This window comes from Schistocerca gregaria, chromosome 9 (assembly GCF_023897955.1).
Source record: "Schistocerca gregaria isolate iqSchGreg1 chromosome 9, iqSchGreg1.2, whole genome shotgun sequence".
In the NCBI taxonomy this organism is placed as follows: Eukaryota; Metazoa; Arthropoda; class Insecta; order Orthoptera; family Acrididae; genus Schistocerca; species Schistocerca gregaria.
The window spans coordinates 200,354,579-200,382,535 of record NC_064928.1 but is presented as its reverse complement, the minus strand read 5'-3'; the positions used below and the strand labels follow the sequence as shown (position 1 = coordinate 200,382,535).

Genomic DNA, 27,957 nt, shown 5'->3' with positions numbered 1-27,957 from the left:
CTGAGGGAATTGGATTAGGAAATGAGACACTTAAAGTAGTAAAGGAGTTTTGCTATTTGGGGAACAAAATACCTGTTGATGGTCGAAGTAGAGAGGATATAAAATGTAGACTGGCATTGGCAAGGAAAGCGTTTCTGAAGAAGAGAAATTTGTTAACATCAAGTATAGATTTAAGTGTCAGGAAGTTGTTTCTGAAAGTATTTGTATGGAGTGTAGCCATGTATGGAAGCGAAACATGGACAATAAATAGTTTGGACAAGAAGAGAATAGAAGCTTTCGAAATGTGGTGCTACAGAAGAATGCTGAAGATTAGATTGGTAGAGCACATAACTAATGAGGAGGTATTGAATTGGGGAGAAGGGGAGTTTGTGGCACAACTCGAAGAAGGGACCGGTTGGTAGGACATGTTCTGAGGCATCAAGGGATCACCAATTTAGTACTGGAGGGCAGCGTGGAGGGTAAAAATCGTAGAGGGAGACCAAGAGATGAATACACTAAACAGATTCAGAAGGATGTGGGTTGCAGTAGGTACTGGAAGATGAAGCAGCTTGCACAGGATAGAGTAGCATGGAGAGAGCGGCATCAAACCAGTCTCAGGACTGAAGACGACGACAACGACAACAACAACAACAACAACAACAACAACAACGAGAAAAAGACGACTTTTTTTGGACGTCTGTTTCGAATGAAAAACAGCAACAGTAGATTAACTAATAAAATTTTCAAATATTTGTGGTGTAAAAAGTTCGCAACAAGCTGCGTCAACGAATTGAAAAAGGATTAAGAAAGAAACAACATAAAAATAGAAGATATAAACAACAGAGAAGCCTTCCGGAAAAAAACGGTATTGAAAATGAAGGATTCCAAGGCACGGTAGCTAAAAAGAATGAAACATACTGAACAGATGAAGGCGCACTGGAAGAAAAGAACAATGAATTGAAAGTGAAACGTGGTTCTCAAATGGGCTTTCGCAGAAAAAAAGCTAAAGCTGTTACTAACACGCAAGATGACCGCTATATGGAGATGTTTTTAATCCGTCCACGACGATTGAATAACGTTACATCCCTCACACGCTTCGCTCGTTACGGATGACGCAGACACGAATTTCTGCGAGGTTGTGATCAGCGCTGAGCCAGTGGTTGTTCGCGTCGTTGACGTCACCTTCCGGGGCGCCCCTTCTGCCTGCTCTCCCCACCTCCTTACCCCAGCCGCGGCAATCCACCCCACCCCGCCGTGCGCTCTTGTCGCGGCTGTTTTTATACTCCGGCTCCGCGCGGGCCGTTTCACAAGTGGAGCAGTCAGTGTGAGTAGAAGAGGAATTCGTGAGGCCCTGCTGGTGTCTACAAGGAGTCCGCTGTCAAGGTGTGTTCCTCTGAGGACTGTTGGCGTCTTATTCGCAACTATCTCTCTGACGTGAATGTCTGTCTTTCAATAGTCTTTCGCGATGTGTTCGACTTCAACAATTTGGAAGGTTTGTTTGGCGTGTAAGGTGTTGACATCATACGCACCGACGTTCCACCCTCTGCCATGCAACTCACGATGGTTTGCAGAGTATAGATGGAGAGTTTACAATTAGCACACATTCGCAGATGGGTTGTGCTGTATCTCAGTAAGTTAAACGGTGGACGCTCTTACATTCGTTTCGTAATTCATTCGATTTATTGTTGTTGTTGTGGTCTTCAGTCCTGAGACTGGTTTGATGCAGCTCTCCATGCTACCCTATCCTGTGCAAGCTTCTTCATCTCCCAGTACTTATTGCAACATACATCCTTCTGAATATGCTTAGTGTATTCATCTCCTGGTCTCCCTCTACGATTTTTGCCCTCAAATGCTAAATTTGTGATCCCTTGATGCCTCAGAACATGCCCTACCAACCGATCCCATCTTGTTGTGCCACAAAGTCCTCCCCAATTCTATTCAATACCTCCTCATTAGTTATGTGATCTACCCATCTAATCTTCAGCATTCACATTACGAAAGCTTCTATTCTCTTCTTGTCCAAACTATTTATCGTTCATGTTTCACTTCCATACATGGCTACACTCCATACAAATACTTTCTGAAACTACTTCCTGACACTTAAATCTATACTCGATGTTAACAAATTTCTCTTCTTCAGAAACGCTTTCCTTGCCATTGCCAGTCTACATTTTATATCCTCTCTACTTCGACCATCATCAGTTATTTTGCTCCCCAAATAGCAAAACCCCTTTACTACTTCAAGTGTCTCATTTCCTAATCTAATTCCCTCAGCATCACCCGATTTAATTCGACTGCATTCCATTATCCTCGTTTTGCTTTTGTTGATCATCTTACATCCTCTTTTCAAGACACTGTCCATTCCGTTCAACTGCTCTTGCAAGTCCTTTGCTGCCTCATTACAATTGCATCTGCGGACCTCAAAGTTTTTATTTCTTCTCCGTGGATTTTACTTCCGACTCCAAATTTTTCTTTTGTTTCCTTTACTGCTTGCTCAATAGACAGATTGAATAACATCATTTGATATATATTATTACTTGTCACAGACTTCTCCATTGCCTAATAAATGTTTTCCGAATTTACCTCACAGTTTTACTTTCTATGATGAAAATTGCGGCAGATATGACAAACTGCGTTTAAACATGACACCAACGTAAACATTAGGCTACGCTACGGTCAATTTGTTATCACATTTATTTGGCATTCACATCTGCTGACTTCGGACACTACCAAATTATCACTTTCCCCAACATATCTAAGATTTAGGACTAAGCTACAGACTAGCGTGTCACCACACTCGAGATTTCAATAACGCGCTCTTGCCCTGGCCTCTCGATAAATGCGTAGGAATTTGTCTCATACTTGGCTGCTCGGTCGTTTCGACCAAGTACGAGTGTTACAGAATTGCTCCGTGAGCTTCGGAAGAAGAGAATGTTTTACCCAAACAATTCTGAGCAAGTTTAGAGAACCTCAATTTGTAACAGACTGCAAAACGAATCTAATGCCTGCGCTTTCATCTCGCTTTAGGACAAATTAAGCGTATAAGGCAATCGTTTTTCCATTGTTCCATTTGATAGTGGAACAGAAAAAGAAGTAATTTAAAATGTGAAAATGTTTCAAAGTGCCTTTCACTACTTCTTGTACAGAGTATGTGGATGAATCTGGACACAGTTCGCTTTCGAAGAGTATGAACCCTACTTCCGATGTGGTGTTTAAAATTATACATACACAGATAGTGAACGCGATAACGGTGAAAGAGTCACTACGTATACCGTCGTAAGCTTATCTTTCCCTGATGCGTTCTGCGTGAGACGTAGCGCCGGGGGTTAGATACACATACGGAAGTCAACATTGCGCCATGAATTCGTGTACGTCATTTGTCAATTCATATAATTCTCCTTCCCGCGGTAGGTATACCACGCCATATCGAGTACAGTCGCGTACGATAGGATTACTTCATACTGCAGCCAAGTGGCCGACGCACACGCTTTCTGGCGTATCTAACAGACAAGTGTAATGCACCAGGTGAGAATTACGTTGCGGCCACAGAAGGCAAACATCTACACGAGTGCTCTGTAATTCACACTTACGTGTTTGCCATAGGATTCGCAGAAACGCTTTTGAGACTTTCTTTACCGATCTACACTCAAATAGCAAGTGCAAAAAAAAAGTACATTTAATGTTTGCTGTGTGAACTGTGATTTCCCGCGCTTTAAGTTGACCAGTTCTCGCATGTAGCTGGCAGTCAACCTCAGGAAGAACATTGATTCCGCAACTGTAACCATATCTGAGACTCTCCCCTATCCCCCCTTCCCCCTCCCATACCCTCAACGTTTTTTATCGATGTCCTCCCGTCAGCACTACGAAATATGATCTTTGACAGAAATCACGAACCTATTCGCGCAAGTGAGACGATATTTCGTAGGCGCGCAATTTGATCATCGCTTAGGAGGATCGGTGTTAGAAGGCTTCTGGAAGTCGAGAAATAAGAAATGAACGTATGCTTACAACCGGACAATCAGACATCAAATTGCAGGTATGCAGAAGTAATAAATTGTAACGTCGTACCCGAACAGCGAAAATGTAGTTGTTGGTAATTTTTTCGTTATTTCATGGGGAGTGTTAGCGAGAAAGTTTCGAAAAGGTTTGAAATTATGTGTAAAGTTCGTTCAAGTCACTAAGTGCTTTCGCTTTCAAAAATTGGATGAATATACTCCGGGTACTTGGGCATCCTGATCAAGATATACATACAAAATTTCTAAGTTTAATACTTTTTTTGTTGAAATCGTAAAGTAACATTGTAATCTTAATGAGCAGATAATGACATGATTCTAAATTTTGAAATTCGCCAAATAAGTATATGAAATACTGAAAATAAATTTTTATTACCCCTGGAAGTCATTAGGTAGGGACTTTTGTCCAGTAGTACAGGTTTTTGCCACCTTCAACATCAGTGGTATTTTTGTAAACTTCCCTAAAACGTTAGGATCAATCTGTGCCTCGCCGCTTTTTAAATTTTCCGCGCAAATGCTTCATTGTCGAACATGGTCGCCACACATTTCGACGACGCACACGAACCGAAAAAACCCCGTGGGTACTACTAGCGTGAGACAGAAAGCGAGTGTCCAGTGAGGGAGAGAGGCTTAAAGCAAGAACTGCACGGCTTAAAATATTCAGGACAGTGAGTGGAAAAAACGCAGAAGACTTCAAATGCTTTCCACCTTCGTGTTACAATAACAAAAAATACGTAATCCTGAAGTAGGTCCTATTTCCAATGACGTTCCAACGCCTTGCTGAATGTGCACAGTTAGTGGCGACCAATCGCTGAAAGTGTGTTAGTTTATGCCTCCGCTGAACGTGCGTTGACGGAAGTATAGCTCCAGGTGACTATTTCTGAACGCAAGCTTTCGCTGCTGCCGCCACAGGACTTGCTGGCGAATAGTTCTCAGCCACCGCGAGGGCGTGTGTTAATGAAGCGCCTTTCAAGAACGTTTCGGTGGTATGTGTGTATAGTCGAACGTGCCTGGCAGTCGCTACTTTCGCTAGCCTTTCCACCGACGGCGCGTCGTTAGGCGACAAGGTAATCTCGTGTTTACGTCCAAGAGAAGAGAGCCGAGTCGGAGATGTTTCAGTCAAGCACGCATCAGGGTCACTAAGAGCAGAAAGCTGTCGCACGCTACTGGTGAAAAAGATCACTCCACTCAAGAATTTAACAAATTCTCGTTGTCTGGCGTTTGTCACGTGCTACCAGTGTTGCCACATCGGTCTGTGTCTCAGTTCAGGCTAGCAACCTGCTGACATAAGAGCAGAAGGCTTTATTGCCCGATAAGGTATGTGATGAAGGGTACTTCTGCTGTCACACTTCCTTGCCCCTGCCACGAATGGCGCGTGGAGAAAAATGAGTCGATAAAGCTCCGTGTGACACCTAAGTTTCTACAGGGTGTCAAATCAAACACCTTTCAGCCGTCTAATTTTCGAACTGTTATCTTATTTGGCTAACAGTTTCAGCGATATATATATATATGCATGGATATTCTGCAAAACACATTTAAGTGCATGGCAAAGGGTTCATCGAACCAGTTTCACAATTCTCTGCTATTCCAGTCTCGTATAGCGCGCGGAGAAAACGAAGACCCGTATTTTTCCGTGCAGGCTCTGAATTCTCCGTCTTTCGTGGTGATCGTTCCTCCCTGCATAAGCCGGCGTCAACAAATATTTTCGCATTCAGAGGAGAAAGCTTGTGATTGCAGTTTCGCGAGAAGATTCCGTCGCAACGAAAAACGCCTTTGTTTTAATGATGTCCGCCCCAAATCCTGTATCATTTCAGTGACTCTCTCTCTCTCCCCTCTTTCGCGATAATACAAAACGTGCTGCCCTTCTGTGGTGTGCGTACTGTAAGACCTTCGGTACACACACCATCAGATTATTTGACTTGTGAAGTAGGCGAGTGTCAGCAATATGTCTCGTGGTCTTATCGTGGCATGTCTATCTTCTGCCGTTAGGTCAGACGATAGAAATGCCACTTGCACGCTTAGAGTAGCAGATTGACGGTAACCAACTTTAAACAGAACTTGATTAATTTTCACACACATTTATTAAAATAACAAGCATAAACATTACGTAACTGGATTCTGGATGCTATTTACAATTGACAATCTGAAGTTCCTTTGGCCTTGGTACGTTAATCTTATTCTCACGTATCCCTGATACTTGACAAAGTGTCTATACCTTTATCTTCATGGCTATGCACAGGAATACGGTAATCTTCTTAGGTGCAGACTGAAACTTGACTATACACTGGTACAGACTAATACAGACTGGTCCAGACAAATGCAGACTGACTAATCGGAGGTCTGTACACTCATTATAATACCTCGTGCGTTCAGGTATCACTGCGCGAGTGTGATCCGCGAGGTTCGAATCCTGCCTCGGGCATGGATTTGTGTGATGTCCTTAGATTAGTTAGGTTTAAGTAGTTCTAGGCGACTGATGACCTTAGATCTTAAGTCCCATAGTGCTCAGAGCCATTTGAACCATTGCAATTCGGCATTCGTGCGATGACTGAAAGATGGAACCATTTCTGAGGACCGGTTTCAGTACTTCGGTACTTGGAGAGAAGGAAAAATAAGGGTTCGAGGTGATCAAACATCGTAAGCTCGGGACTGGCACTTCTTAACGTCAGTTATAGGCACACTGAATCCTGAAGTATTGTTTTGGCTACAGGCTGTGCACCTGTGACCTTAGGTTTCGCAACGAGTAAGCTTCACTTTCCCCGTGGGAATGTCAAGGCGAAGTGTCGAATCCTATCCGTTACCTCGGTCGGACGACCACGTGGTATGCAAATTATTCAAATATGCGTCGACATACTTAACTCCAAAAGCCACTGTAGCGCGTCGTGGAGGGTCCATCGTACAAATATTACTGTGTTTTAGTTCTATCGCGTTCGCACGCTGCGCGAGGGGAAAATGACTATTTTGTATTTACGGTGTTCAGCGGCCTGCGTGAAGTTCGTGAATTGCGTTGTTTGTATACACGTAGACAAGGCAACGTGTTTCAGTATTCTTATTTCTGGTGCGGCCGGTGTTGGGCTACAAAAGATGAGTCAGACAAAGATTGCAGTTGTTTGTTACAAACTGTGAAACACAGAAACACACTGCGCAAGTCACTGCATAGAGGACGGTTTAAAGTTTTATGCCCGGACAGACACTATTCCATACACTGGGAGCGAGAAACATCGAAACGGTTGTACATTTCATTCCGCACAATAACCAACAGGTCGCAGTTTATTGAATCGATAGCTTCAACAATTTGATTTCAATTCTTGATAGTACTGCCCACAGGTGGGACAAAGTCTGTCTTATGTACTGCCACAGAAAAAAAATTCGCAGGCAGTGAAGTCTGGTAACCTGGGAGGCCAAAAGCAATAAACAGTATTTTGTTGGCCACCTCCTGCAATCCGTCTTGGATCGGTGTTGAGATAACGCCGCACCTGAAGGCCAAAGTGAGGCGGGACGCCATCATGCATGAAAATGAAATTATTTGAATCTTCCGCAAAAAAGAAACGTCCATAAGCTCTGCGATCAGAAACGGCACAAAACATATTCATTTTCGGTGAGTCTTTCATGTTTGACAACGCCGCCAAAATTTTGTGACCCCCAGATTCTTAAATTATGGCGGTTTACTTTATCCGGTAGAATTTGAAACGTCGATTCGTACCTTCTGTTACGGTGGTCGGGACGCAGCTGCTGCAGCAACTACAACTTGTAAGGCTTCATATGCAGGCTTCGTTGCAGATCAAGCCACACTGTTGTGCAAGGAAGCAGAAATGCCTGAGTGTCCGTCTTGCGGATTTCACAGGGCTTCGTGTGAACGCGTCCCGGATACGCTCGACATTTTCAGCAGACGCTCATGAAGCAGCTTCCAACAATTTTGTATACCAGTCATAAATCTGCTTGTTCAGAGGCGGCTTCTGAGTGAATCGGAGGCCGATTGCAAATTGCACCTTAACAGTGGATTGACTTCGCGCAAATTCCAACACACAAAATGATTTCTCATGTGGTGTACTCGGCACGTTGCTACGAACAAACAGCGCAGCAGTCTAAAAATTTCGAACGTTCCTATATCCTATGGCACCCGCAATGTATTTCTATCTTCTATAGTTTGTCCATAATAACTGAAATCTATTCTATATTTTTGAATCACCCGGTACGGTCATCAACAGCGATACTGCAGGAGATACAGGTTAAGATACAAAATACATTCTGTACGTATGCGACACGTTCATGATTGAGTTGGGTATAATTTATTATTGTGCCGGCATAGAATTCCCGTACATTTTTATTTTACTTTAATTTTTAATTCATTTCTAGCACGTCCGCCTTGTTACATTAGATATAGCGTACATTACAATAGGGGCGATATATTTTGTCGTCAGACATAATTGTTTTTATAATTGGTTCTTTACTATCCGGCATTTTCCCCCACACATCCATCATGTTGTTGTTGTGGTCTTTAGTCCTGAGACTGGTTTGATGCAGCTCTCCATGCTACTCTGTCCTATGCAAGCTTCTTCATCTCCAGGTACCTACTGCACCCTACATCCTTCTGAATCTGCTTAGTGTATTCATCTCTTGGTCTCCCTCCACGCTGCCCTTCAGTACTAAATTGGTGATCCCTTGATGCCTCAGAACATGTCCCACAAACCGATCTCTTCTCCTAGTCAATTTGTGCCACAAACTCCTCTTCTCCCCAATTCTATTCAATAGCTCCTCTTTAGTTATGTAATCTACCCATCTAATCTACAGTACTCTACTGTAGTACCACATTTCGAAAGCTTCTACTCTCCTCTTGTCCGAACCATTTATCGTCCACGTTTCACGTCCATACATGGCTACCCTCCATACAAATACTTTCAGAAACGACTTCCTGACACTTAAATACTCGATGTTGACAAATTATATATGCATATTATATGTGCACATTTAAGTAAAATATACACTGCTAGATCAGTGAAGATGGTGAACAGGTCACATATTCAGTGTGTGTAGATTCGAGTTCTAGGTAGTAACAGAATATTTACTGCATATCATAAACACTACAATTATTTTTCGTTCATTGATCTTACAATTTTATCTGCGAATAAACGCAGTGACCGTACCGTGATTCTAAGTTCAGATATATGCCTTGCATTATGTGCGTGTCGTTTTCTGTGGCTTGGCTGTTGTAATGTGTGTACTAATAAAAGGGCCCCTCTCCCCCAAACACACAATCACCCAAATTCCAAGAAACAATGCACACAGTATGCAAAATACAAATAGTAAGCCTAAGTTTGACGACACAATACATTGTCTGTAACTAAAGCACGCTGTCTCATGTCTAAGAAGTCAAATGTGGCAAAAACCAATTAAAAAATAAAATTTCTGGAAAATCCTCGGAATTTAAATCAGGCGCAATAACGTCCTGGGCAACCAACGCGATATTGTGAGCGCGTTCCAATAGCATACAGCGTTGTGTTACGTATCATCTGCAGCGCCGCTGAAGAAATAAAGTACCGTGGGACCAAACTGCTAAGGTCATCGGTCCCTAGGCTTAAGCACTACTTAATCTAACTTAAACCAACTTACGCTAAGAACAACATACACACCCACGCCCGAGGGAAAAAGCAAGTGCGCTTGTGTATGTACACACAATGTCGTTCATCGACTATGGGTTCTGTCATTCATTCTACGTAGGTGCCCTAATCTCCATATCGTATTTTCATGATCCTTAAGCAATAGACAGCGGGGTCAACAAAATTGTCAAGAAATTTTCTAATTTTACACAACACGGCTGTGCGAGAATAACTTCCCTTGTTTTCAAAGTATCCCGACTGAGATTCATCCAGCATCTCGCTGACACTTTCGCGTGAACTGTGTGTAACGGTTCGATTCCCGGTTAGTGTGGCCTCACCCACCATGCACGGCAATCTCTCGTTTTAAATGTACCTTAAAACTACGGTGCTGATCACCTGTCGAAATATCGCCGGTTACCAACGACGTTATTAGGTTTGAATTAACGTTACTTGAACAGCCCATAGCGATTTTATTTTACATCTTCCGATGCTATGACAGTGGAAAATTAGTGTTCCAGTTTCCCCAGTCTATTGTAAACGGCGATGCAGCTAGCAGGAAAGAATATCTGCTTGAAATCGCCTTCAGAAAATTCTTCACGTGCGTATAATAACCGGACTTCTGCTTCATTCCCGTACACAGCTACAGCTAATACCTACGTGGGAAGTGTGACCTTGAACGTGCTTAAATTATAAATAAATCTTACAAAAAAAAAAAAAAAAAAAAAAAAAAACAGCGGTATGAGCTATTCGCCTGAAAACATGCCCGTCTCACCACGGCACACAGTTGAGAAATACCCTGTTCAAGGTCTAAGGGGGCAACTTAAGTAACGCGAAGAAACAAAATATCTATATAATAGGACTAAAAAAGCCCTGTGTCACTTTCATACCCTGTTCAAGGTCTAAGAGGGCAACTTCAGTAACGCGAAGAAACAAAATATCTATATAATAGGACCAAAAAAGCCCTGTGTCACTTTCATGACTTACTGCTCTTCTCTCTGCTTGAAATGATTACCCCATCCCAACAAAAAACTTTCCGAGTGATATGATAGTGTTGCACAGCTCTTCGGTCTTCAAACTGCGAGTGTGGGGCTTCAACGGAATGGTCAGAGAAAAGTGGAACTGAACGATATGCACATCTGACAAAAACTTTTTCACATTCACCATCACTTTTGCATTCAAGCAGTCCAATATCAAACGCCACACTAATTACAAAAATGGTTCAAATGGCTCTGAGCACTATGGGACTTAACATCTGAGGTCTTCAGTCCCCTAGAAATTAGAACTAATTAAACCTAACAGAAGGATATCACACACATCCATGCCCGAGGCAAGATTCGAACCTGCGACGGTAGCGGTCGCGCGGTTCGAGACTAAAGCGCCTAGGACCGCTTGGCCACTACGGCCGGCACACTAATTACATTTTCAAACAATGACATTGGTATGTCAGTGTCATAACCTGTCTTCCTCCAAGCATACTGCAGCATAGGGTTGTACTTAGATTAAGAAATTTGATTATGAAATCTAAAGAAATTATCGTGTGTAACTTTACTTGCGTTACACGGCACGTCACAATTTTTGCTCTAAACTTTTGACAATATTCATGGGACTAATTCGCCTTCTGATACAATTGTACACTCTTTACATTACAATACACTACAAACATTGTCAAAGACTGTGTGCTACTGCAGTTGCAGTATTCACTCATCTAGGTTAAGTACTTGTTTGCGAAATTAAAAGATGCCACCCACGGCACTAGCAGATAACAGGCGCGTTTTGCACGCACGTGAGCACAATCACCGTTTTTAGGATGAGTGATTTACATTCTAAGCTCATTTTCGTACCTCTGCGAACGTTCGAGGTCACGCACTTCCTTTGTTAGTCTAGCCGGAGCGCGAACTGAGATCCCAATTGACCCGCCCCCCTCTCGATGACGTAAGTGCTCAAGAGTGCACGGGACCCACGGCGAAAGAAGCGACGATCCACACGTCAGCACATTTTTTTTTTTTTTTTTTTACACCACGGACCACACGGAGAGTGATCTCTGGGATGCGGGAAGAAGTGAAATATCTGCATCAATTTTAATACAGTGAATTTACATTACTGTATTACAGTGCTAATGCTAATCAGTAGATTTTATTTTATACGTAAAGGACCAGCGTGCTGTAATTTCTTTTCTTGGCTGCTCAAGGACAAACACCGAAAGATACAAGTTAGAGAATTTGGAAAGGTGCGCCAAGGGTGGAATGATATTGCACGTCCCCCTATCGCACATGTCGTAGCGCAAAAGTTACGCCAACTGAAGAGGGAGATACTCGAGCACTCGCCCTGTATTCCTTATCTGTCCCCAACTGTTTATCATGCCTCCAGCCCCTTAAAAAAAAGGCCTTCAAAGGTAGACGATTTCTGTCAGATGGAGATGTGCAGCAGGCAACAACGGACTTTTCAGGCAGCAGGATACGGTGTTTTACCAAACATGTATCTTAAACTTGGTGCGTCGATAGGACGACTGCCTCAACACTCGCGGCGATTTTGCCCGATTGGCACACCGATTCTCGACTGTACGACATTCGAACGGAAACTTTCTGATCACCCTTTGTATTATGAATCACATAATTTGCACAGGTCCGCTTTCCAGTAGTTGTAAAAGTTACAGAATTACCACTGTCAGTGATGCTTACTAACAGGTCTAAGGCCGGCGTCATAATTTAGTACGTGTACACTTGGCAATTTACTATTAGTACAGAAACCAGATGGCAGTTATAAGAGTCGAGGGACATGAAAGGGAAGCAGTCGTTGGGAAGGGAGTGAGACAGGGTAGTAGCCTCTCCCCGATGTTATTCAATCTGTATATTGAGCAAGCAGTAAAGGACACAAAAGAAAAATTCGGAGTAGGTATTAAAATCCACGGAGAAGAAATAAAAACTTTGAGGTTCGCCGATGACATTGTAATTCAGTCAGAGATGGCAAAGGACTTGGAAGAGCAGTTGAACGTAATTGACAGTGTCTTGAAAGGAGGATATAAGATGAACATCAACAAAAGCAAAACTAGGATAATGGAATGTAGTCAAATTAAATCGGGTGATGCTGAGGGAATTAGATTAGGAAATGAGACACTTAAAGTAGTAAAGGAGTTTTGCTATTTAGGAAGTAAAATAACTGATGATGGTCGAAGTAGAGAGGATATAAAATGTAGACTGGCAATGGCAAGGAGAGCATTTCTGAAGAAGAGAAATTTGTTAACATCGAATATAGATTTATGTATCAGGAAGTCGTTTCTGAAAGTATTTGTTTGGAGTGTAGCCATGTATGGAAGTGAAACATGGACGATAACTAGTTTGGACAAGAAGAGAATAGAAGCTTTCGAAATGTGGTGCTACAGAAGAATGCTGAAGATAAGGTGGATAGATCACGTAACTAATGAGGAGGTATTGAATAGGATTGGGGAGAAGAGAAGTTTGTGGCACAACTTGACTAGAAGAAGGGATCGGTTGGTAGGACATGTTTTGAGGCATCAAGGGATCACAAATTTAGCATTGGAGGGCAGCGTGGAGGGTAAAAATCGTAGAGGGAGACCGAGAGATGAGTACACTAAGCAGATTCAGAAGGATATAGGTTGCAGTAGATACTGGGAGATGGAGGAGCTTGCACAGGATAGAGTAGCATGGAGAGCTGCAGCAAACCAGTCTCTGGACTGAAGACAACAACAACAACAACAACAACAACACAACTCTTGGCAATTCAAATGCGTGCTGGAGGATATGTGCGTTTCAAGCTGAATAGATAAAAATAAATTTATGTTGTAGTGAACATGCCCGCAACCTGTATCCTGTAACTGCGCCGTTAATCAAACGCAAAACATACTTGAATGTTCTGGTGCAATAGTCCCCAGAAGCCTGCTTTCTTTTCGAATGCTACAGCTCGAGCAAAGCGGCCCAGGAGAACGCCTGGAGGGTATACTTGGCCGCCTGACAGCTCGACCCACATCAGCTCTGACGTCACGTCGTAATGACGTCACGCCGGAAGAAAGCGAGCCAGCCCGCGCCAACTGGGCGTGGCACACGCCGTACTGCGCATGTGCCCTCAAACCGAACAGTTCGGTGGTTCTCTAGAGAACCAAGGCCATCAGAACATCACTACGAAACTGCCGTTTGAGCTAGACACTGCGTCCGTCATTAGCGTACGATATAGGCCCTATACGTATGGGTCCTAAGAATTCTCATTACCACAACATACCGTCCAATGAAGCCGGAATTTTACGTACAACCAAACTGACGCCACAACATTGTATGACGACCCATTCGCCACTGGTGCCGTGAGCTGCCATTTCCACATACCGCAATAAAAATTCTACTGGCAATGTATGCAATATGCCGTGAACTGAATTCACGTGGGAGGTGAAAATGGTTTACAGCAGGAAAACTGCGACAAGAGCCTAAAAATATTTAATGCAGCTCTCCACGCTACTCAATCCTACGTAAGCATTTTCATTTGCTATTAACCACTGCAACCCGCATGCATTTGAACTACTTAATGCGCTCATCCCTTGGCCTCCCCCTACAATTTTTATCCCCCACACTGCCGTCTATCATGAAATGTCGATTCCTTCGTGTTAGCAGAATGTGCCACATCAACCGATCCGTCCTATTAGTCAAGTCGTAGCAAATGGGCGGCTCGTAAGTGCATGTTCTGGGTATTCACAAATTTTTAAATTCAGATACATATGAGAGTGTGAAATTAAATATGCTGTACAACAGTTGCGCTTATCATCACTTAAGCCACTGTCAATATTTAGTAATAATAATAACATGCGTAACTTGTCTGAAAAAGGAAGAATAGTTTTTGTGAAATTTTGCTGTCTTGTACATAATTAAGTACATTTTATGGCAAGAACGAAATAATGTTTAAGCTTTCGTAATTGAGAGTCTTCGTGCTTTTATTTTGTCGGACAAATGTACAAGATCCGTAATATATGTATTAGTTAACAAATTAACTTACAGGCTGAAAATCACATTCTTAGGTAGCACCCCCACAAGAACTTAAAGCTTGTTATCCACTTCTTTCTTTAACGTTCGCTTGTAATCACGGTTATTTTATTTCGTCACTTTCTCTGACTACGGATCTGGTCTGGGTGGCCCTAATTCCTTTGCGCCTAACTCTTCCTGGTTTTAATGCTTGAAAAAAACAGATTCAACAGTTCTGATTGACGCTGCACAGGAAAGCCGATTCTTGCACAGTGAACAACCAACAAAGGTCATTTGACGAGAGTACAGATGAGGAGCTGACAGCCGTAAGGGCCTAAAGCACACCGTCCTCGAACCGACAATTAAGTGAACATCAGAAAAACCAATGAGACAACCTTTCGTGAATTTTCATATACACAATGTGGCCTACAGCACAGATGAACCTGACACAACATATGATCAACAGACTTACGAAGTATCAATAAATGCTACAGTCTCAGAATCGACAATGATGTGCTTTATCGTTATCAGCGCCTCAAACGGATTACTGTTTGATAAAATCCAGAAATTCGTATATTTTCTCATTCAGAATCCCACAAAACAGAAAAACCTATCATTAAAACTGTAATACACACTGACTTTGGTATATCTGAGGATTATCTAACATCTAGGAGGATTTATGCCAATTGAACATGGATAGAGCTAGAGCGTGCTACCAAATAGTCGCACTGACGTAAACTTGTAGTTGAGTGGTAAGAGAGAGCCGTGCACGCCGTGAATTATGCACATTGTCCATCAAGTCCGCATGTATTCGGCAGGTAAGGCAATTACGTCACGTCAGTCGCGCCTGCGCAAAAGCTCCTTTATAGGGGCACAAGTGAAGGTGTGCTCACGAACCTGATGCCAAGTTTCACCGATTCTAGAGGAGCCATGTAGCACAGCGCAACAGATACGGAGAACATCCGAACAGCATTCAAAGAAAAATAACCAATAAATCCGCAAGTAGTCAGAAGTTAGGGTGTTGACGTGAACTTGTGCTCTTGTCTAACAGCCGCCACTGAGTTGTTGTATACATCCTTATCCTTAATTCGATCCAGTACTTAATTAGTTATCAGGCCAATCCATCTAATCTTCCACTTTCTTCTGGAATACCACATACGAAAAGCCTCTGCTCTGTCAGAAGTATTCATGTCTACATTTCACTTCCTTGTAGTACTACACTTTAAACAAATACCAGGTGGTTATCATTAAAGTGCTGCCACTCACGGAGGTCCAATGTAGGCTGTAATTACTGTATGGCAGTGAAACTTGGTAGGTGTTTCAGTGCATTAATGTGGAACAGATTCACGCTGGAAAAAGAATAAATTCCGGCAATAGCTACAAGGAACAATCAGGGGCTGTGCAGCATCTCTTCGACATCTTTGGTTGTGTAAGTGGTGGTTAATAATAAAATCAACTTTACACCTTTCTCACTTGTTTCAGCTTTTCAGCCCATGTCCCGTTCCTGATGCATTACATATGTAAACATTTCTATATGTCCTTCATTCATTCATTCATTCACAGCGCCAGATTTGCATCTGATTTCCTAAATTGGGACTAATTCTTTTCCAGTGTAAATCGATTCTGCATTAACATAGTAGAATAATTACTACGTTCCAATGCCAAGCGATAATTACAGCCCACATTGAACCTCTGTGAATAGCTGCACTTCGATTATAACCACCTGCTACCTTCAAATGACTCATATATTAACAAATTTCTTTTTCTTTTCCAGGAATGTTATGGCCAGTCTGCACTTTATATCCACTCTGTCTTCGCAATTATCGCACATTTTGCTGCCACAATAAGAACTCATCTATTACTTTCATGTCCCATTTCCTAATATAATTCCTTCAGTATTGCCTGATTTAATTCAAATTTATTCCATTATCATTGCTCTACTTTTGTTGAAATTCATCTTTAAACATTGTTTAACTGCTACACAGTCCCTTGCTGTATCTGAAGATGTAACAGAAAATGTAAATGCCGAGTCAAAACCAGAGGAGACACAAAAAATAAATGGGTATCAAAGACACTAACAATCATGAAGGCATGTGCCAAAATGCTTTAAGATCTCATTAAGTAGAAAGGACAACATATAATCCTAGTTAATGTATCAGCCTAATTGAAATTTTTGTTCTGCTAGCCTGCAAAAAGATTGCTTGTGATTCCAATATTCAGATGCTGAAGTATACTTATGAGCAGATTATGCTGTGGCAACCAATACATGAGAAACACCAGTTCTGAATGCTATGTTTTTGCCAGACAGGGAGGCAAGCTGGTCCCAGATAGAATTTGTGCAGCAACCAGTGACAGGTGATTTACTCCCAGCCAGCCTGGGGTGGGTTTTTAAGTGACTGTCACACTCATTTGGACAAATGATGGGCTGGTTCCCAACCTCAGAAAGTGTGTATCATAGACAGTTAAAAACACTAACATTTGAAGTTCACATGGTTTATAGATGGTGCACAAGACTCCCCTCACTTGGATTTTGTGAGATCTCTGGGTGCAGCAATGATATTGGTACAAAATTACAATAAATGTCAAATCATTAGGACAGTTGACCTCGAACAGTGGGATGAATACCAGGAAAAAGAGAAATGTCAAATCGCGAGGACAGTTGACCTAGAACGGTGGGGTGAATACCAGGAAGAAGGGAGTAAATGATTGCTTATCATTACCTAAGAATCTGTAGCTTTCTCCTCTTCAAGACATAAATCAGCCTCTGGGAAACGGGCGTATGCCCTTTGTCAAATGGTACTTGCAAACATTTTCCAGCAGCATTATAACCACCTTACTGATGAATCTGGCAACTAACTCAAGATATATGTACTATAGACCATATTCACAGGAAATGTTATGATGTGGACAATGTCAGTTGAATAAAAGGCCCCTCACGCAATTTATTTCAATCAGCAGATTATCAAGGTCAGTACTGTACTTTCTGTGCCATAGTTAGATACACTAGAGGAAAGTGCAGATAATTTTTATTTATGGTGTTGGGTACACAACGGAGGCAGTTACTTATGCTCACACACATCACAGATCTCAACCAGAGAAATACAAGTAATAGATCAATAACAGTATGGATACACAGAAAGCACAGAATGTGTGTAGTACAAGTAAGCAGTGTTGCCAATCACAACTATGTATTTCGACATTTAATTTCTGGATGTGCTTAAGGCTTCTGCTTGGAATTTGACCATCATCCCTTTGTTACAGAGCTACGTCCCCATCAGAAAACCAGAAAGAGTTGCAGACATGGCAGTTCTCAACCAATGTTGCTGTGGGTGTTCCCTGAAGACTGGCACCATCATCATTGCCGTCTTGTATGTGGTGAGTACACGAGGAAAAAAAAAAAAAGACATCATAGCAATTGAAGTAATGTGGCTTCCTTGAATTGACAACTTCACCTGACTGCTGTACTTCACTACTGCCCTCTTTCCCAATGCCAACTGATTTTCTTTTAAGCTGTCTGCTTTTCCACTGGTTTGATGCACCTTTGCCTAACCTTTACACCCCTACCTAATTGTTACCATATCCAACATACTCCATAGCCTCTTCGCATATTCAAGTCCTCTTTCTACAAGCCTATTTTCCCCTCCACTGCTCCTTCCACTTCCATTTATACTATTCCTGGATACTGTAGCAGATATTCCATCAACCAGTCCCTTCTTCTGTTTTGATCCTTTCATACACTTTTTTCACTACATATTCTACTTAGAACATGCTTATTCGTTGGAACTGTTTGCCCACAGAGTTTCTGACATTCTTCAATAGCACTCCATTTCAGATGACTGCAATTTCTTCTCCTTCATCATTTTCTCCTAACTGTTCGGAATTACAGTGCTCCATGTTTCATTTCTCCATAATGCAGCATCCCAGATGTACACTTCAAGGAACTGATTTCCCACTTCCCATATCATCAAATCTTGTCAACAGAGCTTTTTGAAGAAACTTATTAGCCTATGCCAGCATTCCACTGTTGCCTTCCTTGTTTCAGCCATTCTGTGTGACCTTTTGTGCTAGATGGAAGTATATCACTTGGTGTTCAGAAAGTAACTATTCACCTTTGACTTTCCTTTGTTAACCCCCCACATTGTGTTCTGCAAAAGTTTACTGTGTGTGCCTTTCCACAGCAACCCTAAGTTGTTCTTACATCCACACAGAAAGGTTATATTGTCTGTGAACTATAATACTGGCAAATGTTCTCCTTGGGCATTTACACATTTTTGAAGTCTGTCCAATACTGGTAACTTAAAACTGTATGAGAGATGCACAGTCACCTATAGGGTGTCACAGTATTTGGACTTTATTGGGAATGTTTGGAGTAGGGGTATATGCTTCTCCACATGGCAAAAGAAGGTATAGTATAGCTGGGAGCACTATTTGCAGTTTTCAACTTCAAATTCCATGACAGTACAGCCATAACAACGTAAGACTGCTTCAGCTGTGGAGCACTCTCTTAGAAATATAAATTAAATCTTTTCTTGCCGTATGTACAATAACATCACCATGAAATATTCCACAGCATAATGGCTCATATCTTAGGCACTTAAAGCATGATTCTCGTCTTTTCCCATAATTTTTGAGATGAGAATATTGGTATTCAGTTCTTTTATACCAGCTTGAAAATACTTCCAGATTAGTAACCTATGTGAAGAGTTGAATACTGCCATTTGTTGAATACTTAGAGAAGATTGGAAGCTATATTGGTGACCAGGTGCTTGTCTTTCCCTTCATTCGTTTTGCTACACACACCCATAGGCAACCTTCTGAACCTAAGGGGTGACTGCTTCTCCATTTCTACTTTCAGCAAAGATATAAACTATTCCGTATGGCACCTATTTAATTCTAAACAAAAAGGCTGATCACTAAGAAGCTAGACTATGACTCTGCATAAAATTGTTAATTATAATGTATCAACCATAACCTGGAACCAACAGATTGCAAATGTATTTCTTTTTCCATTGCAGATTGCGAGCCTTGTGCAGATTGCAACAACAGCGAATAGTTTGCACACCCATCAGTATGTTGATGAAGATCTAAATTTAGCCATAGATAACTTTAACAGCCTTGTACATACAGATATTGAGAAGCAACTTAGAGATACAGCTGAGAAATTAGACAATGATTTTGGACTGAAGGACAGTGATGGCAGTTTAACCAGGACAGTGAATAAAGCGCTACCCTACAAGACTAAAGGTGAGGAATATGGAGTTAGCATACCGCATAACTTCATACCTGTGGTTCTCCTGGCTCCCAGAGTGAAAGCTGTTAGCATTTAACATAACTGAGGGTTCAAATATTTCTCACACAACTTTCATTCAGTAATTCCTTACAATAATGATTCTCTTTTCTAAAATTATTTAAAACAAAATCCTGCAATGAATAAAATTACAGATACACAGTATTTTGAGCTTAAAAATCTCTTTTTATGACTTACAAAATATTGAAGATCACCAGTAATAAAATCCCGAGTATATTCCTGCTGTGGACTTCGACTACAATATCCTTAAACTAGAAGTCATTTCTTAGTTTCTGGGTAACTATGCAGTCTAATCATGTTTTTCATGATGATTTCATCTATACATAATCCTTGAAGAAGCAGAACAGAGCACTGTGGATGTATTAATCTTGTACCACTGCTCCGAACTTCTGACTCATGCGAGGAACTGTCATCGCTATATCTCTAATGGAGTAACGTCACATTGTTCTTCATTTTCTGTGCTGATAAATTCAATATCAAACTCAGGATCACTACAGCCATTCTTTTTTGAAAGCACTGTGTCACTACAGGAGAGGGTCTGAAAGTGCACATTTTGTTCTCGAGTATCAAAAACTGCACACAGTGAAATCAATATATAGTGGCAACTACCTCAACCAAAACATGACAGCCAGACTATAAATGTAGGACCAGATGTTCTCTAGTGGCCAGACACTTACTATCAGTGTTGAAACAGACGTAAGCAGATTTCTTTTCTTATTTTATTTTATGTCAATTCCTTAGCTACCAGAGTATACTCAGGATTTTAAGTTTCTATCAAAATAATAAAATTGAGATAATTTGGGGTTTTATGTTAAGGGGTTAATTCATAACACCTTATTCAATGCCTGATTCACTGCGTGATAAATTTTTTCATACCAGATGGACTAAAAATATGATTCGTATTATGTTTGTAGACAAAAAGCATGGCTAGCTACCTTACTGCACTCCTTTTTTTAATGGACTGCAGTACTCCATGAAGTCACATCAAAAGAATAATCAAACTTATCTCTGAGTAACAGGCACAAACAACACATGGCGATAAATCAACGGTGTTTGGAAATGCAGTGCATTAAATTTTATTCAGACACATGGGGATGTGGGTGTAATTAAACTGCCTGCTTAATGTAAAAACCAGTCTTCAGAATTCTGAAGTTACCACTGGCAAAATGCAAGAAGCAAAAGTTGATATACAACTTGCACGCAAGCCACACTCCAGTTAGAAGGATTGAAGGACATAAAATAAAGACTGTAATTGCAGAAAGACAGAATGATTGCAGTCTATCCCATAATTTATTCAATATGTACAATAACAGGCAAGTTAAGGAAACAAAGAATAAATTTGAAAAAAAGCAGTTAAAGTTCAGGAAGAATAAACAAAATCATTTAGGTTCGCTGATGACATTCTGTCAAAGGTACAAAAAATTCGCAAACTAAGTTGAATGGGATGGATAGTGTCTGGTAGTAGGTTGCAATATGGACAGCAATATAAGTAAAAAAAAAAAGATGATGGAATGTAGTTGAACTAAATCACGTGATACTGCAGGAATTAGATTAGGGAGTAAGAAGCAAGAAAGAGTTCAAGCTGGACAATTATTGTGACAGTGGAAGTATTTCTTTGGAATGTGGCCTTACATGGAAATTAAACTACACACAGTCACAGGCAAGAAGAGAGCAGAAGCTTTTGAAATGGGGTATTACAAAAGAATGCTAAAGATGAGACGATTAGAACTAACGAAGTAGTACTGAATCTAACCAGGGGGTAGGTTAATACGATGGATCATGAGATGCAAAGAGATAGTTAATTTGGAAGTGGAAGGTATTGGCAGGATGGAAATTGCAGAGGGAGGCCAATGCTGAATAGTAAAACAGATATAGTTTTAAGTAGCTATGCAGACATGAAGAGAATTGCACAGGTAGGGTAATACAGGAATTGCATCACACTTCCTTCTTTTTCACAGAAATACAAACCATTGCTCTAAGGGTTAATTAGAAACAACAGGCACCCCAGCGGAAATATAATTATAATCATAGAGCTAATACAATAAGTAAATTATAACCAGAAACAGTTATGGGCTCATATGTGTGAACAACCTTATGTAGTGCCAACTGAGTTACCAAACCATCTCGTTACTAGATATCATGACAGTGTTAGCAGAATTCAGATATACTACAATTACTGATTTTTATAGTGATTCCTTCATTGCCTTCTGTATTAATATCCCACTCATGAGAAACACAACTAATGATTTTCATGCTGTTTCAGTTACCAAGACACAGCTAATAGTAACACTCGTGTTTGCTATTATCCAGGCTATCTGTGGCATACTTCTCCTCTTCGGAGCCATTCAGGTAAGTATCTTACTGCAAACACACACTATTCATCAGAAACAGAACAAAATTTATTTTTGAAACTTTTTGCTCCATTCCTGCTGCTTGTAATCTGATTTTGCTAAAAAAGCACATTTTCTCAGTTCTTTGAAATAATTCTTTTTTTATCAGCATGTCTGAAGAGATTTGTTTTCAGCATGACAGATACATAGTTCTCCCAAAATAACACATATTAAGGAATAAATTTTTTACCAGTAATGTCAGCTTTTCTTTTATATTTCAGGAAAAGGCTGGTATGCTACTTCCATGGGTGGTTGTGGAAACCCTGGTGGTCATAGCATCAACTGTCGTAGGCATTATCACATGCATTGCTCTCATCGCAGTAGCTGAAACTGCTACTGCTGGCTTTATTGCAGTTGTTTTTGTCGTCCTTTATGTGTGTAAGTATACCATTATTATAGAGACTGGTGCAATAGATTATTCAATCACTTTAATACAAATACATTTTACTTCCTAATTCTAAAAGTGTAAAGTGACTGGTGGCACAGCGACTCTGCTTCTTCTTCGCACAGTGACAATGCATAATTCTTGATATTGTTACTATTATTATTATTATTATTATTATTATTATTATTGGGCCTCTCTCTCTCTCTCTCTCTCTCTCTCTCTCTCTCTCTCTCTCTCTCTCTCTCCGGATTTTGTTGGCTGTTGGCCCTTTCCTGTATGAATGTTCTGTGATTAATATAATATACTGTCAAAAAGCATTACTTCATTTTGAGACTGGGTGATACGTGGAGCCTTTTGAAATGTTTCTGATTTTGTTCAGTTCACCTACTAGAATTTTAACAGCAACATACAGATCCATAATTTGACAACAAAGGATTGTGGTGGTGGCAGCGGCAAGAGCTGCCTGAAATGGTAGTTGTCACTCCGATTTCTATGCTACAATTTTTTAAAGTTCTGTTCCATTATGTAAGGATGAGATCTATCGTAGCTGTTATTATGACCCAAATGATTCAGGTATTTAAAGAAAAAAAGCAACTTGGTACAAACAATTACACACATTGCTGTAAATAACCCTGTAGCAGAAACCAGATACAAATGGCAGACAGTGAAGGTTATATACAAGGGACCACTCAGAAATTAACACAAAGGCAATGGCTGTATTTGCAGAAAAAAATTTCAAGTGTAGAAATTTCAATGACATTCCACAAGTTACAAATTGAACAGACACAAAAAAGGATCTAACCAAGTGTTAAAAATCAAATGGTATATTATAAAGGAAACTTGGTAAACAAATTAAGAAAGAAATCAAGTTGATTTCACAGTGTGATAGCAAAAACAGAGCTTAAGTGACATGGAACACAAGTATCATTGCTAAACTGATAAAACAAATACAAACAGCACAGAGAGCAAGAAGTGAAAACGATGACGTGTAGAAAAAAGAATGCTTGATACAAACCAATCTAATTTGCAGTGGCATGCTATTTAGGTGTGAGAGGACAGAGATTGCTGCATAAAATGCTGCAATATCAATTTCAAGAGAGATGATTAAAAAACTCCATATTTGTCAATGAATGGAGAATTATAGGCAGAGTGGAAGATGCCCACTGCTGCCATTGATGATGATGATGATGTGACTTGCTTATTAGCATATAAACAAATTTACTCAGGAGAATGACTTTTTATATCTACATATTTCCACAAATAGTACTTCAGCTGTGTGCTTATTTATGCACATATAACATAAAATAACTGAGACCAGTCATGTTAACTCTGCATTACCCCTTCGCTACATAGTTCAGCGTCAACAATTAAATTTGAATGGGTAATCTTCAACTGAATCACAACATAGAATGTTTTTGAAGGGAGGTCAGCTGCTAGACCTGAGGTATGGAGTATTTTTTAACACTTTAGAAGATGAATGGCAGTGGTGCAATACTGACTTTTAAATCATTTTCTTGAAAGCGAAATGCCTGATTAGACTAAATTTTTTTTTTTTTTTTTGTTTGTTTTCCTTTCCCTCTTGGCAGCGAGGGGAGGGGAAGTGGTTCATGTGAGCACCCCCCCCCCCCCCCCCTTGACACTGGCTATGGATGCCATTCATGTAGAAGAATTGGCCTAGAAAACTGGCCATTTATGACATAAGTTGAAGTGTCACTGGCACATATGTAACTGATAATTTTCAAGACTAATACATACTAAAAACAATAAGCTTAAAGACTTATTTTCATGTTTACTTCAGTTCTTTGACAGGGATTAAAGATTGCAGAAAATAATTATCCTTCAGACAAAAAAAAGTGAGATGAGTTAATGAGTAATTTCTTCCTCTTGGGCTTCCAAAATATCTTGCTCACTGAACAATCATGACATATTTGTAGCAGTATTACATCAAGCTGTGAAATCTAATGAGTACATGCTTAAAATTACATCACAGTCATCATATATTGATCAGCCATTCATGTTATAAGGTGTTACATTTGCTAATGTTCTGGAAACTGATAAGAGAAGGCAGCACATGTGATGGGCAGGTAGCGAGATGCCTGTATATTGTTCTCATATGAAATGAGTCCACTTTATGAGTGACAGATAAGGCATGCATCAATAAAGTTGTTGCTCAAACTATAGTCAGGTACGGTCTTTGGAACACAATATTATGGCCTGAGTTATGTTCAGGCTTGGTTGTCAAAGTGTTAAATTTATCTGTTGTAAGTGTGAAGCAATGCAGTGTCAGTGTATTGTTAATACAGCATAGAGGTTAGGCTTCTACAGTTTCTTGAAGAAAGTTCCACTTTACTTCAACTTAAACAAAATGCTTAATTTTCTCATATCTAGACACTCTGACTTGTTTGCAGTAGTACATCATGATTCGATTTTCTTGAAATCTACTTACATTCTCACACTTTCCTCTTTCAGTGCTCAGTGTGTACTTCCTGCTGGTCGTGTACAGCTACTACCAGACCCTCCGTGAGAACCCACGCCGATACGTTTGAAGATCTGCTATTCTGGCAGGCAGACAGAGGAAGGTGTGTGCACCTTTGTAACTGAGGTGGATGCAGTTGGGGCAGTTTCAGTCATCGTCTCTTCTACAAAATGTGTTGCTGGTGAAATTGCTTCCAACTCTCAGGTTTATTCTTGCGTGCACCACCACTGGTTTTGAAAGTGCTTCTGGAATCCAGATGCAACATTCATTACACATTGTGTTTATATTTCATCAGCTGTACACCTCAGCCTCAACTTGCTATTTCCATTTACACAAAGAGAGAATTTCATAAATAATTCCAGATACCATTGAGAAGTACAAGAATTCATTTCACACTGTTTTCCATAGAGTTTTGTATATATGTCTCACGTGTTTCATCCGCACACAGTCTGTATTTTTATGATACATGATTTTAAACTGCAGTTCTCAAATATCTCTTAAAATCTGTACACAAGAATGTACACAATTCTTCAGCTAATTTTAATGTGATAGTAAGAAGTAGCTTTAAAACAAATTTCAAAATCAAAATAGTATCTATGTTAATATGTTATAAAAATATGTTCTGTAACTAAATTGACTGAGTTCTGCATAACAAAGGCTGCAATCAGTTTTAGGAGATTTAAATCATTCATAAAGCAGAACTGCACTGAAACAAGTATGTCTTAAAAACAAGATTTACAAATGTGGTATCATTGTAAGACTTAATGTATTCAATTCTGATTTTCTTATCTCTTTTGGTTTTTCTGTAGTATGACTGCTGTGCAGAAATGCTGGTGTTCTCCTCAGCACTTCACACTGTTTTCTCTTCCTCGGGCACTTCAACTAATTCTGTTTGTGATTTACTCTGTCTTACTAGGCAGTGTAATATGCACTTCATATGTCAAGTAGCAGAAAGGAACATGGATTTTTGTTATTATTGGTTTACAGACATCAGCATTGCACATGCAACTACAATTTTTTGCATATTCACTGAAAATGTTTTATCTTAACACCTTTGTCTGTTTATCACTGGAGATTGTGTTTCAGTTCCCTAGGGTGCCTCAAATTAAGTTTTTTTAATGCAAGTTTAGGCAACTCATCTCTCTTCTGCACAGTATGTTTTGTTTAATTTTGCACATGTAACACTTAGGGTTGGGGTAGTCGGTTTTGCTGGTGAGATACCCTGCTTCTCTGGTGTTGCAGGTGACCCAACAGTAAAGACTCACAACCACCCTAATAAATGGCTCTCTTTTGATCCTCCTCTGCACTCTTACCAGCCTGCCCCTGTTTTGCAAGCATATCTTTCATAGTCATATGAGATTCAGCTTAAAAACCACCAGCCAATCTCTGTCAGTGAAATACACTCTTATTTAACTCATTTTGCATTAGCACAGCTTCAAGTTCACGTCACTACGCTTGGCTTTTGTAGTGAAGCATCTACTTGATGTGTGCTGTTCCTTGTATCAGGAGAAATCCTATTTACTTCCATTATGTGCATTTCTGTTACTGCATTTCCATTTTTGTAAGTGAATGATGATTGTCTTCATCTTATATTGTGTATAGTTTGTAGAACAAATGTATTATGTTTTCACTATTTGATGTTACTGACTGAAGAAGAATAATGCTTGAATGTATTTTTATTGAAATTAATAAATGACAAATTTCTGTACTCTTAGCCTTGGCAAATTTACTTTATCATTAAACCTGCCTCCTTTATTTATTTATTTACTTAACATTTTTGCGTGGAGGCATCAATGATGGCTTTTGCAAATGACAAATACATACAGGTGTGAATATTACACGGAGAATAAGCAATTAATAATGCTTATCAAAATAAATTACAATCTTTAAGCACATAATTAATTCATATTTTTTTAACAATGGACCTTTTTTACGGCCCGCATTTCTTTGCAGTACCTATGATATGGATGTACGTAGGAGGGGGAGGGGGGATGGTAGCAGCAGCACAATTTTCAGCAGCTGGCAAAAAAGATAAAAGGTCATTACTAACTACTACGCGTAGCTTCAATATGGTTAGTCCACCGAGAAATTTACAGCTGTTTGCTTCCACCACCATTATCCAACATGCCCTGTTTACTCATGAATACCTAAGATTCTAGTCATAAATTAGCATCTGTATCATACTGCTCAACCATGATATTATTCCATTTGGATGATACACACAGTGAAGCTACAGTAAATACTTACAATGGTGACTAAGATAAATGCAGCTCACTCTGCCATTAGTCAGACAAACCTGCGACCAAATGTGTTGTCCTCCTTCGTATACTTTCAGTAATCATAGCTAACACTATATGCTGAATTTTTCCTTACTGACATGTAATATGCCTACAGATATTTGTGTTAATAAGGAAAAAGAACAGACACATTTGATTATGGAACCTGCTTTCAGAAGATTATGTACATTACAAAATTCTTAATTGTCAATGAAATGTAGCTCTAGGAAGTCCATACCCTTTCATGCAATAAAATTAATGGTACTTTATGTAAAGAGGCAGGAATGTCAGAAATAGGAACTAACAGACAACATAAAATGGCTCACCCAGCAACATTGTCAATGCAAATGAAAGATGAATTATGCTTGGAAAACTGGAAGATTAAAATCCTTCTTCATGGGATGTTTACAAATAAGTTTCCAGTTGGATCTAAACTCAAAATTTATTGGACCTTGAAACACCTATTATCTTACTGGAGCTCCCGTTCCTTATGTTATTTATCATAAACAAGACAAATTACATGGGTTACTTAACTTGTTTCCAATTCTTTGAGATTACTCCACTCAAGTTCT

The 27,957-nt window shown here is 40.1% G+C and overlaps 2 protein-coding genes across 3 annotated transcripts in view; one reads left to right on the top strand and one right to left on the bottom strand.

Annotated features, from left to right (window-relative positions):
* LOC126292035 (amyloid-beta-like protein) overlaps window positions 1–27,957 on the bottom strand; it is a 1,795,419-nt gene that overhangs the window by 201,824 nt on the left and 1,565,638 nt on the right. The gene's annotated exons all lie outside the window — the stretch shown is intronic.
* LOC126292047 (uncharacterized) lies at window positions 1,211–26,823 on the top strand. Of its 2 annotated transcripts, XM_049985849.1 has the most exons (6): window positions 1,211–1,362; window positions 17,812–17,925; window positions 19,566–19,794; window positions 22,122–22,207; window positions 22,470–22,626; window positions 25,103–26,823. In XM_049985849.1, the coding sequence occupies exons 2-6, from the start codon at window positions 17,851–17,853 to the stop codon at window positions 25,177–25,179; spliced, it is 624 nt and encodes a 207-aa protein (XP_049841806.1). In that variant the 5' UTR covers window positions 1,211–1,362; window positions 17,812–17,850; the 3' UTR covers window positions 25,180–26,823. The 2 variants fall into 2 exon arrangements, with proteins under 2 accessions (XP_049841806.1, XP_049841805.1); XM_049985848.1 differs by having other exon boundaries at window positions 1,278–1,362; window positions 17,812–19,794.